Source organism: Perna viridis, chromosome 5, assembly GCF_037379345.1.
Source record: "Perna viridis isolate PV_CMFRI_1.1 ecotype Kerala chromosome 5, ASM3737934v1, whole genome shotgun sequence".
Classification (NCBI taxonomy): domain Eukaryota; kingdom Metazoa; phylum Mollusca; class Bivalvia; order Mytilida; family Mytilidae; genus Perna; species Perna viridis.
In genome coordinates, this window is record NC_142449.1 from 15,502,844 (window position 1) to 15,516,708 (window position 13,865).

Sequence of the window (13,865 nt, forward strand, 5' to 3'; positions counted from 1 at the left end):
CTTAGTATCAGCTTAAACTTTCACAAACGCGTATATCAATGTACGCTTCTGAGACATTGAAAAATGTATTGTAAATTTTCGGTATTTATTTGGTAAATTGTACTTTTACTTTTATAAATTAATTGATGGTTATTAGAAACTTTAACTTCCTTGGCTGCTCATGCGAACGTCACATGATTTGAATAACTATTTAGTGGGCTTTGTAAAATTAAGTAAATATTTTATTACAACAAATCCTTTAAAGTGTTAAATTTTAAACATTGAATATATTATTTATGGTGATGCAGCGACTACTAGTAAGTACTTAGACAAAAAATAAAGAAACTGTAACTTCCCTGTTTCGATAAACTCTAACTCCCCTGTTTCGATACTAATTTGGAATTTGGTTTATGATTTAAAATTCATGATTTCAGTAAACACATATTTTTTTACTTCGGTATACGATTTGTAATATACAATCCATTGTAGAATTTACAGTAGTTTTTGTTTGTTTGTTTCGCAGGTTTAATATCTTCTGTATTTTGAAAAAGTAGTCTTATAATTTGTTAAACACTGTTTTTTTTTTCACAAAAGAAAGATATTAATAGATTATAAATAGTTTTGTTTTCAAAAAATCGAAACAAAAAGTAGATATGTCATATTTATTTAAATCAAATAAGACGGCACAAAAAAACTCGAAAAAACTTGCAGTATTAACTACAACAAATAACGTACATGTTTGAGTTCATTTATGATACTTTTCCATGTAAGGTATTTCATACAGATATGATTTGTTTAAATACTGTTTCGATATCGTCACCATAAATCAGGTTAATTATATGATCAAACCGTTTTTTTTCTTGTTTCATTTTGTTAAATAAAAGTTGAAAATTCTGAAGCACATGACCAGGAATTTTACTGAAAAGGGAAATAGTGGATCAAAGTCATCGCGGTTTGTTATAGAAAGAGTAATGAAGAGAACCAAGGTTATTTCGGTAATCAAAAGAATGTAATTCTGGGACCAGGACCAGACATGAAAAACAGACACACACAACAAAGAACATAAAGTAATACTAAAAGCATACATACAAAGTAATAAAACCAAATGAGCAACCCGGACTCCACTAAAAACTGGCAGCATGGACCAGATGCACCGGTAGGGTAAGCGTCCTCTGCTTTTCTAGATACATCCGCAAAGTTGCTCAGAAAAAGTCCGGTCCGGGGTAGACAAACGAGGAAAGAAAAACTATGACACGTTGAATAAATCAGTTATCATGGTGCAGATTGATACACCATAACGATCCACGAGTTCATGATGACGACCATAAAACTTCTGTAGTGATGACTTCAATTTTGTAGCAACATAACCCTGTTCCAGAAGCCTATTTGTTAGAGTTCTAGCGCCATACAAAAAGTCTGCATAGTTTCGGCAAGCTTTGGCATAACGTATGAGTTGTGATATGAACACTTCATACGCAGGTGCTGAAGGGATATTGCCACAGATGAAAGGAAACTTGACGATGATTCTGAATGAAAAGTCATCACGTATGTCGTAAAGTTTGGTCAATAGTTTTCCTTTACCATCGATTTCTAAGTGTAAGTCAAGATATGAGGCTGACTTCACAGTGTCTGTAGTATCCTTTATCTCAAGTTCTTTGGGGTAGTTGCGATGTATCAAATCCCGAAAATTAGGATTGTTTAAAGATAATACGTCATCTATATAGCGAAAACTGAGATTAAAGGATCTAGCTAAACGATATTCTTTCTTTCGGATCAGATCAGCCATAAAGTCAGCCTCATAAGAATGAAGCAATAGGTCAGCAAGTAGAGGAGCTATACTTTTATATTTCTCCTTACAAAACTTTTTTTCTCACAATGCAATGCCTTTTTACGCATTTTCTAAACATCTTTATAAACAATTTTCCGAAATTGAAATTTAAAAATAGAAAACATCGTCATATTTATTGTAAACATATCTTAAATATAAAATGATCTTGAACTTTTATCATTTGTGAAAATTTCAACGTATACGTATACACTTTATACACTTATAAAGTAAGTAACTTATTTTTATCTTTATATTTCTATTTTATTATTTTATGCATTAATTACCTAGTTACAGAACTATAAGTTACATTAGCTCACACAGCAAATACTTAGTATCAGCTTAAACTTTCACAAACGCGTATATCAATGTACGCTTCTGAGACATTGAAAAATGTATTGTAAATTTTCGGTATTTATTTGGTAAATTGTACTTTTACTTTTATAAATTAATTGATGGTTATTAGAAACTTTAACTTCCTTGGCTGCTCATGCGAACGTCACATGATTTGAATAAATATTTAGTGGGCTTTGTAAAATTAAGTAAATATTTTATTACAACAAATCCTTTAAAGTGTTAAATTTTAAACATTGAATATATTATTTATGGTGATGCAGCGACTACTAGTAAGTACTTAGACAAAAAATAAATAAACTGTAACTTCCCTGTTTCGATAAACTCTAACTCCCCTGTTTCGATACTAATTTTGAATTTGGTTTGTGATTTAAAATTTATGATTTCAGTAAACACATATTTTTTTACCTCGGTATACGATTTGTAATATACAATCCATTGTAGAATTTACAGTAGTTTTTGTTTGTTTGTTTCGCAGGTTTAATATCTTCTGTATTTTTGAAAAAAGTAGTCTTATAATTTGTTAAACACTGTTTTTTTTTCACAAAAGAAAGATATTAATAAATTATTAATAGTTTTGTTTTCAAAAAATCGAAACAAAAAGTAGATATGTCATATTTATTTAAATCAAATAAGACGGCACAAAAAAACTCGAAAGAACTTGCAGTATTAACTACAACAAATAACGTACATGTTTGAGTTCATTTATGATACTTTTCCATGTAAGGTATTTTATACAGATATGATTTGTTTAAATACTGTTTCGATATCGTCATCATAAATCAGGTTAATTATATGATCAGATCGTTTTTTTTTTCATTTTGTTAAATAAAAGTTGAAAATTCTGAAGCACATGACCAGGAATTTTACTGAAAAGGGAAATAGTGGATCAAAGTCATCGCGTTTTGTTATAGAAAGAGTAATGAAGAGAACCAAGGTTATTTCGGTAATCAAAAGAATGTAATTCTGGGACCAGGACCAGACATGAAAAACAGACACACACAACAAAGAACATAAAGTAATACTAAAAGCATACATACAAAGTAATAAAACCATGTGAGCAACCCGGACTCCACTAAAAACTGGCAGCATGGACCAGGTGCACCGGTAGGGTAAGCGTCCTCTGCTTTTCTAGAAACATCCGCAAAGTTGCTCAGAAAAAGTCCGGTCCGGGGTAGACAAACGAGGAAAGGAAAACTATGACACGTTGAATAAATCAGTTATCATGGTGCAGATTGAGACACCATAACGATCCACGAGTTCATGATGACGACCATAAAACTTCTGTAGTGATGACTTCAATTTTGTAGCAGCATAACCCTGTTCCAGAAGCCTATTTGTTAAAGTTCTAGCGCCATACAAAAAGTCTGCATAGTTTCGGCAAGCTTTCGCATAACGTATGAGTTGTGATATGAACACTTCATACACAGGTGCTGAAGGGATATTGCCACAGATGAAAGGAAACTTGACGATGATTCTGAATGAAAAGTCATCACGTATGTCGTAAAGTTTGGTCAATAGTTTTCCTTTGCCATCGATTTCTAAGTGTAAGTCAAGATTTGAGGCTGACTTCACAGTGTCTGTAGTATCCTTTATCTCAAGTTCTTTGGGGTAGTTGCGATGTATCAAATCCCGAAAATTAGGATTGTTTAAAGATAATACGTCATCTAGATAGCGAAAACTGAGATTAAAGGATCTAGGCTAACGATATTCTTCTTTCGGATCAGATCAGCTATAAAGTCAGCCTCATAAGAATGAATCAATAGGTCAGCAAGTAGAGGAGCACAATTTGTTCCCATGGGAATGCCGACCGTTTGTTGAAAAACACGTCCACAACACTGGACAAATATGTTGTCGGTTAAAAAATCCCAGCATTTTGTAAACATCTTCCTCTGTATATTTGGAAGATGATTTGAATTATTTCTTACAACGTATGAGGAATATCTACCAAAAACTATATATTTGTATCTAGGTGTACCATCTTTTTTGAAAAAACAACGATGCATAATGTTTTTAAGTCGGGATTTTAACTGAGTATGGGGAATAGAAGTATACAGTGTTGAAAAATCATAATTTTTTATGATGTTATATTCAGACAATAGTCTTGAACTGATTGTCTCCAAAAGATCTTTCGAATTTTTCCGGATCCACATTGAATTAATACCACTACGGGAGTAACAAGTTTTGTGGTAGGACTGCAGACCCTCTTTGATAGTTGTAGGTATTGAAGTTAAAAGTTTTGAAAGAGGTTTGGTAGCTATGAAACGTTGTTTGTATGGATTCATGTGGAGTTTAGGAATCCAGTGCATAGACGGTAAATCACAATTACCGTCCTTGGTTGGAGGCTTTCCTGATGATGTTTCTAGAAAATAAGAGGACGCTTACGTATCGGTGCACGTAGTCCATGCTCCAGTTTTTAGTAGATATAGGTTGCTCATTTATGATTGTTTCTTAATATGTGTTATTTTGATTATTTCATATTCTTTGTTGTGTCTTTTCCCCTGTGTAGTCATTACCCTTGGAATACATCCTCTTGATTTCCGTTAGAATTTGGGTTCCCTTGAATACTCTTTCCTCTATTTTATATTTTGAAATAAAAGTCAAGATAAGAGACAATTTCTGCATTGGGTGCATATTATTTACAGAAGACATGACTATGAGGTGATAAAGCGGGCATTTTTTAATAGATTTTGAAAGCAACTTATATCTTATCATTCTTCCTTAAAATTCTCCAAAGTAATTTTGCTGAGAAAATAACAAATATGCACAAAAAAAAAAAAACAAACAAAATAATAACACAATTAAATAAGACACAAATTGATCGGATAAAGTACCATTCTGTGTAAGAATCAGGCAATGGGTGGCACATCATATTTCTCAATTTGGTCTTTTTTGCCTCAAATACATTCAACACATCTAGAAAACAACTGAACAGCTATTTAAATCTATCCTGAAGCATTGGTTATGTAGATATTTTTTGACTGCTTATATAAGGAAAAAGTTCGGGAAAATTTTCCTGCCATTTTTCCACAGTGCATTTTAAATAAATTTGACCTATCAATATCTTAAAAAGGCAAACTTTTCAAACACTTTGATAGTAATGTCTTAAGGTTATGAGGTATAAATACTTGGATTATGCAATAAAATGTCCGTGTATTTTGTTTTTTTCTCATGTGCCACACCTTATACACATTTTGCCTGATTCTTAGACGGAGAAGTTCCTAAGTTCTTATAATGAAAAATGCATTCAAATAATGGGTTTTAGACAACCCAACAAGTTGAGGTGAGCAATTAATGCCTATCGGCATGCCTGTTTGGAACACAAGTTGCATTTCATAAGGTAGAACCTCTCGGTGATGGACTTTGATTCTTCTTTCGATAGTTTTGGTTATGAGTACTTCTTGTATACAACTAATATTTTGATTATGATCTTCCTACATATTTGATTTTAATGCTGCTGGTGAGAGGTTAATCCTTGAAATACGTGTACAGCATGTCGAAATTTACAATATATAAAACTGGTATTTTTGTATTCATCAAATTGGAAAACATCATTGTCATAAAAAAGACTTAACGCTGTTAAAATTTGATTATTTTTACATTGTGTTTGTTTGTCTGTTTACGCATAACATATATGAAGTGCAAAGACAAAAGATTTCCGCTATTTAAACAAGTTTACCCATCTTACTCTTCATTTTTAATTGACATGATCTTCAGAATACGTACAACTATTAATTTCATTTTTCTATTTCATAGTTTTCATATTCTTAGGGAATATCTGCGAAAGATGCCGAAACATTTATAATGGGACAATGCAGTTACATCAAAATCACATACAAGGCCTGATCGTGAAAACGAAAAACACAAACGACCTTCACACACACACACACACACACGCATATATATATATATATATACTTCTAATATTTTTTTGACTTTTTAAAGGAAGGGACGGAAAACTTGCATAACATTGAAGAAATGGTCGAAATTATAACAAGAACACAGTGTTGTTCTGCGATAGTTAAAGATTTGAATAAAGAAGACTTCATTGCTGTTGATTCGGAGGGAATTAGTTTAGGAAAGGATGGTCCACTTACACTTCTCCAGGTTGGGACAACGAAAGGAAAAGTCTACCTTTTTGATGTTATGGAAAACAGAAGTATGTTTGACGAAGGAGGGTTGAAGGATCTGCTGCAATCGAATGATGTTGTGAAGGTGGAATTCATTTTCATTTTCTGAAATTGAATACTTAAAAAATATAACTTCAACAGCAAAACAAACTTAATGTAGCAAGAAACAATACAGTGTAATTGTATCACCGAGTGAATATGGACATTGTAAACAAATAAAGAGTTATGATTTTGTATTTAAAACATTTTAAATACAAAATCATAACTCTTTATTTGTCCTTGTTCACTCGGTGATATCTGACCCTCTTTCCATTTCAGACGCCCTTGTCTTAACACTTTAATAATGTTCTCTGTGATTGTTTTTATAGTTGAACTGTCCATAACTGTAAGGATATCGATTTGTATGTTGTTGGGCATTTAGTTGTTCTTGATAATGACTGACCAAATAGTTGAGTTTATAAATAGTTTCATTGTCCTTTTCCTTTTCGGTTTTCTTTGCTCGTACGAATTCTAGGATTTTTTTAACACTTCCTTCTGTTCATCCAATCTGTTTTTCAAATCGACATATTTAGGGTTGGTCTCAAATTCTTTGAAAGTTTGTGTTTTAACTCTGTTGTTTTCATCTCTTATTCATGGTTTTCTAATAAAATATGGTCTACATCAATCATAAGTGGAGACCTTTGTTTGAAAAAAGCTGATTTCCATTTGAAGCTTATCATTAGCGGCACTAAGTTCGTTCAGTTGTTTCTGCATTCGGAAATTGTCATTTGTAGCTTTCTCTGTTTTTCTGTTGAGTTTTGAGTACTCACGTGACTTATTTGCTTTGCATTGCTGTATTCCGCTGCTTGCCTTTTCAAAACTTGTATTTGTGAGTCACTTTCCTTTATGGTTTTCTTGATCTCACTTATTTCCAATTTCTTCGATAGAACTTTATCCTCGTATAGGGCAGAAATCAAGACTCCATTCCTAATGTTAGCGAACAGTAATGATCTAATCTCCTGTTTCTGTTTCCTATATGAGCCCTATCTTGCACGATCTCTTTGAATCCTTTAGACAGATTTACTTTTTCTTCTGTTCTGTCACACTTCTTTTGACTGATTGTTGGTTCATAATTTTGGCAAAACACATGCGTGCAAAATGTCCGAGCTTTTTGCAACTAAACAATTTCTAAGGTTAGCTACACAAATACCTTGATGATAAATTTCGCATTTGCCACAAATTAGTTGTTGATATTTGCAGTTAGGATGTATTGACTGTGGTCTTAGATTGAATTTTATTATATTTCTTTAACTATAGATCTGGGAAATTAGCTGGTTAGAGTTCTTGTAAAACACTCTTCTTTGCTCTCAGAGATATTCTGCAGATACAGCAACATAAAATATGTAATTATATTTGAAAGATTAATCAAGGTGAAACTTAGAATGAGTTATACTAATTATAATGTCTATTGATAATTGTGTAAGAGTTAAATTTGTTACTTATTAGGACATCTAAGCTGTCATGTTAATTGAGTCTTGTTGATTATTTGTAATGCTTTAAATACTGTTGTAAAATTTATGTTGATATGCAATCGGATCAGGTCTAATACTGTTGACGTCCGTTGTATCGTTTTTGTTATTAAGTTATCTTTTGGCCGAATATCTTAAACTGTTCAAAAGCTACTTCAAGGTCTTCGTGTGGAATCTCTGTCTCTTGAACAACAGAATAACAACAAAACATTGTACGAACAAAAACCGCTAGGTTATTACTGCATTAAATATTATTGTAATTACCCTTTCTGTTTTGCTCGCCATTTTGTTGCCAAATGGCTGCCACTATTTTGCTCATTTTGACTAATTCTATTTAAATTTGTTTTTTTCTTATTATTATTATCTCATTGTCTCAACAAAATTTTCTTTTAATCATTTATTTCAAATAAGATCATGGCTCTTCTTAGCTATTTTTCCCTACTTTCATTAGTTTCACTGGCTTATGCAATTTTCATATTAAGATGCATTTGCAGTATACAAATGTACCTTACATGATTGAAAGATGAATAGCATCATTCCCTCGTCATTAAAAAGTTGATTGTTGCATTTCTTCTGTAATTCATATCGACTAAGGATTCCGCTGCTCATATTCAGTCATTTTTGTTAGATTTTTGGACTCCACTGGTCTTGTTCATTTCGTAGCATTAAGATGCCCACTTTTGCCCGGTGACTGCCACTGTTCTTTTCACAATTCTATTAGTCACACCGATAAATTTTATTTCAGAAGTTTTTTTATGAATTTCTTGTTATTTCTTCATGTTTTAACATATAAACCCTACTAAGACAAAACCTCTGGGAAATGTAGAGAAATCCTTTTTCCGCCAAAATCTCAAAAAATGACCACACTGACCCACCATTATTTCATTTTTTTATACTCTTCCAGCATACAAGATCTTAAAAGATTTTACAACCCTTGTTTTTGTTTTTGTTTTTGTTTGTTTTTTTTTCTGGTTTTTTTTTTTTTTTTTTTTGGTTTTTGGGGGGGGGTTTCAAACAGAGCAGCCAACATCCTAAGATAAAAGAATTTTTTTAACATTTCTCTGCAACTTAAATTTACAGGTAATACACTCCTGTAAAGGTGATAGTGCAGCTTTGTACCACCAATATAACGTCCATCTACGGAACGTTTTCGATACCCAGGTAAGTCGAAACTTCTCACAGGGTTATATAACATTATTTTTTTCGCCATTTATTCACAAGAAGGATTTTTTCTATCAAATAATATTTTGACAGGCACCTATACTTTTGTTACTTGAACCCCTAAAAAATGTAACAACTGACAGAATGGTTATACTTCAGGCGTGGATTCATAGGGGACAGACCCGGTGGAAGCACCTCGCTAAAATTTTGGGGGAAAATAGGAAATCTTGAAATCACACAATATATATCTACCTAAATCATAGAATATTCCTAAACTTTATATGATTAGATATATAAGTTTATGTCTATAATTAGATAGGTAGTTGACCAATATACGCCATATTTTTTCTACTTAGATCGCACATCTTGTCATAGAGGAACACAAGGGGAGGAAACTGCCACGTAGCTTGAAGTTAGCCGATCTCTGCGCCGTTTACTCTGACAATGCTACAGTTTCTGATGAGAAGGACACTGTAAAAGTAACTAAACCAAATAACCTTTGATAATAAATAAAAAAATCTTTTAAACTGTATAGCCTTTTATCCTTGTAGGCCATTAAGAATGATTGTATTGGTTTGTACTGATTTCCAAAATGCAACGTCAAGCATGTTTTACTCTGCATTATTCGTCTAGTGTTAAGTCCACTATTGATTTTAAATTGGCTGACAGTTTCTTTCATTGTTGATGAAAATTCAAGATGCAGTAAGAGTAATCAAGGGAACCAAGGTTCTAGCGGAAATCAGAAGAATGACATTAAAAACAGACATACACAACAAAGAACATAAAGTAACTAAAATAATACATACAAAGTAACAAAAGTAAATGAGCGATTCGGACTCCACTAAAAACTGGCAGCATGGACCAGGTGCACCGGTAGGGTAAGCGTCCTCTGCTTTTCTAGAAACTACCGTCGAGTTGTTCATAAAACGTCACGTCCAGGGTAGACGAAAGAGGAAAGGAAAACTATGACACGCTGAACAAATCAGTTTTCATGGTGCTATCGTTTTAACCGGTTAAAGAATGGGACTCAAATTTATTTGAGGAAATATAAAAAAATATTTTTGTCAACTTCTGTTGTCTCATATAAAAATGGCATTAAAATAATTCCTGCTATATATTTTTCCTTTTTACAGGTAAAGTTTGTACGAGAAGTCGGTAACTATTGGGCCATACGTCCTCTTACGGAAGAGATGATAGACTATGCCTCTAAAGATGCGACTGCGTTAATTCCAGATGTTTATCTTCAGCAAAAACTGTGAGTTTTTCCGTGATATTTTAAATCTCCGAATCCCATATCAAGATGATATTTTATCAGGAGTTTTTACACCGTGTCTAATCCCTAACACAGGTTTTACAGTTCCAACGCCGGATTCACGGTTATTCTAACGCCGTTGTTTGTTAATGTACGGTCATTTCCTGAGAAAATAAGTTGGTAGCCTGTGTAAAGTGCTTTAATATGAATGACAGTTTAGTTAATCCATATAGCAAAAAGCATTCGGTGCTATGATGATCAAGCTAAAAGAAGTTGCTTGTTCACAGAGGTAAAAGTGTACCGTTTTTGTCAATCATTCGTGAAAAGAAAATGTAAACAAAGCCAATTAAGTCTCACTTTTAGCTTTTTCACCACAAAAACGGCCTGTTATGGCCCTCAAATGTAAAGAGGGCACATCATTTAGTCTACAGAGTTCTCAAATATTATATAATATTTATATATTTAATATAATTTTGAAACGTTTTACGTTTTTGTTAACATTCTGTGTACATTATTTCATACTTTCTGCAATCATAGCCTTCATGTGCCTTAAGGTGTCGCTTTGAATGAATTATAAATTGACAATTTCTAAGTATACTCAAAACATTTTTGCCGCTTTTCCAATGCAGGATAACAAATAAAATTGTGAAATTGTAGAAAATGTGTATTCGGCACTGGACGTTTAAAATGATCAGTAAAATCTTGTTCCGTCAATCAGCCTCATTCATTATTGCGATAAAACCCTAGTATCTATACACTTGATTAGAATAATATTGACGATTTGTAGTAAAATTTAACGGGATATGGGATCTCTGATACCATCATTGAGGGAGAGCGCTGATGCTAGTGAATTTCTTTATTACAGATAAGAAAGGATTGGAACAGAAGTATATATATTATGAAGGGCATATGAAACATTTAACCATAACAGAACTTTTTTGTTACAAAAATAAAATATGCTACAAAATAAAATAACTAAAGATTACGAAACCTCATTTTTGACAACTGTTGTTGTAAGAGCTTTGCTTGTAAGTCTTTATTGGACAAAACGCACATCAAACACTGCAATTCTTTCTTTCTTTTTTTCAAATTTATCTATTTTACCTAATTTTGGTATCAAACGTCGTTCCAAGAATGCAAAACTGTCAAACCCGGCGTTAAATCGTCGTTTTTGCGAACATGAGAGCATGGGAAATTTGAGAAAACTGTAGACTCAATGATGACAAAATGAGTGCCCGATATCGATTTGAAGGTAATTACAGGTCGTTTTGAGGTGAAAAAAGCTAAAAAAAAATGAGACAAAATTCGCTTTATTTACATTTGCTTTTCACGAAAATGGCACACTTATACGTCTGTTAAAAAGCAAACGCTTTTAGCTTTATCATTACAACACCGAATGCTCATATTATTATATGGATTAACTAAATTGTCATTCATATCAGATAATTTTACTTAGGCTACTCACTTATTTTCTCAGGAAATGACTGTAAATTCACAAACACCGGTGTTAGGAAAAACCGTGCGTGAATCCGGCGTTGGAACCGTAAAGTTGCGTTAGAGGATAGAAACGGTGTTTTAGAGCAGGAGCCCGTATCAGTTTAAAGATTTAAATCGTCATCTAAATATACTTTATGTGCTATTAGGTTTCGCATTTAAGGTCAATATCGAATTAAACTCGTTATCAACAATTAAGCCCGTTTAAACATATGTAACATGAAACAACGCAGGTATAATCTTAACTCACCAAGTATACATGTAATAATAGAATACTAACAAGCAAATATTTCAAAAATGATAAAATGTCAAATATGTTATCATTAAATTACAATAAACAGTTAATATAATCGACATTTTTTTGTGTTTCAGGTACCTTGAAGCGAATGGTTTATCGGAAAAGTACCGAGATCGCGTTCACGAGGAAATCAACCATTCAATCGATAAACAAGCAAGATTGAAAAAAGAAAGCCGGGAAGATAAAGTCATTAAATCCGTGTTGGCCAATTTTCCAACTAAATACAATTCTATGACGAAATTTAGTGATATCACTGATGAAGACGATGTGCGTGCAATACAAATGGTAAGAGTTGATACCGATGGACTAAGTTCTTTGGTCACCCGGCTTAAAACAGAATCAATCAAAGCAAATTTACAGGATCTCGACGACCAACTGAGTGAGGAGGGGGACAAGTTTTTGCCGAAGTCAAAATCATTTGCTTACTTGAGAAGATATAAGAACCACCCAGACGACACAATAAAGAGAGATGCCACTAGAATCTTAAAATCCATTGACGGAAAGGTTCTGGAAATCATGACCTATAAGTACAACAGATCAACAAAACTTGGGTACTTATCTCCATATGAAAGAGATGCACTGAAGATTATAAGGCCAAAAGGTGAAAATGATCCGAAATTCCATCAGACTATCCTCTACCTGTATTGGCTTGTTAAAGAAGCCGATTTGGATAGGACAATATCCATGTTCGAAGAACAAGGCCGCAGTTATCAAATAACTGAAGGGTTTTATAAATGGATACGTTTTTGTTGTAGCGATCAAGTCCCTGCTAGTATGAAACAAAAAGCCAAAGCGCATCTGAGAAAAATGGACTCTCAGTTTGGTAGAGGGAAAGTTCCTACGGGAAGCAGTTAGAACTTTGTAACAATTTTGACTTTAATTAATTAAATTAAAATAAATGTATCTCCGTATTAAAGAATGAATAATCATCTATTTGGTCATTTGGTCTTTAATCGTGGGTGAGCTCGCGTATTTATTTTACGAAAACAATACTGTGTGGCTTTTGATATTAACATGTGATAAATCATTAAAAGAGTATAACTTTTGGCGATTTCTGTGTATCTAAAGCATGATCTCAAGCCCTTGTGAATTCTAGCTCTAAAGATGTACTCACTCTAACACCTTGATAATACCTCGTTACTAAGTTATTTTACAGATCCGTACACCGATACACACTGTTTTTTACTCCTAAGCAATTCAGCGATTATGTGTTATATCAATCCGTTAAGCAGAGCCTGACCGTATAGCGGTAATTTTCAGGGGATGAAAATCTTGGCATATTTAATTTTTAGTCTAAAAGCTCCAAAACAAATACAGCAAAATATTTACTCTGAGCTTTAACACCACTAAACATCTGCCAAAAAAACTCCAAAACTTTTTGTATACCTTTTTGCGTAAAAATCGCCAATTTTTAACCGTGAGTATTTGCTATTTCAATGTTTTAAACACTTTTGAAATTGTTAGTATTAAACCAAATACTGTACGCTGAAAAGAACTTCGGAAATGGCCTGAGTGAAACTCAAAGAAATGTGACATTTGCAGTCAACTAAATCGTGAGAAAGCACAAATTTCAGTTTTACAAACGCATGTCTATAAATGTGAAAAAAGTCAAAGATGCTTTAAACGAGACTTTCTGTATGCTTTACATTAAGCTTTATTCTAATATAACTGTTGGGTTTACCTTGAACTATAGCACTTGCGAAACAGGTTAAACCTTGTACCTACTACAATAATCACTTTTTAATGATCTTGCAATCTTGCAAAAATATCCAACATTCATGCATTATTTCAAAATCAAGTTTAGAGACCTACTAGTATATTTTAAATTCAAATTCTAAAGTATGTTTATCCAATATCATATATG

General features: G+C 32.9%; 1 protein-coding gene across 1 annotated transcript; it reads left to right on the plus strand.

Annotated features, from left to right (window-relative positions):
• Window positions 1-1,912: 1,912 nt before the first annotated feature.
• On the plus strand, window positions 1,913-13,052 carry LOC148616216 (uncharacterized). The gene is made up of 6 exons (XM_088583041.1): window positions 1,913-2,034; window positions 6,104-6,373; window positions 8,877-8,957; window positions 9,314-9,436; window positions 10,091-10,212; window positions 12,076-13,052. Exons 2-6 carry the CDS (start codon window positions 6,137-6,139, stop codon window positions 12,854-12,856), a joined length of 1,344 nt encoding a protein of 447 aa, XP_088439167.1. The 5' UTR covers window positions 1,913-2,034; window positions 6,104-6,136; the 3' UTR covers window positions 12,857-13,052.
• Window positions 13,053-13,865: the final 813 nt, after the last annotated feature.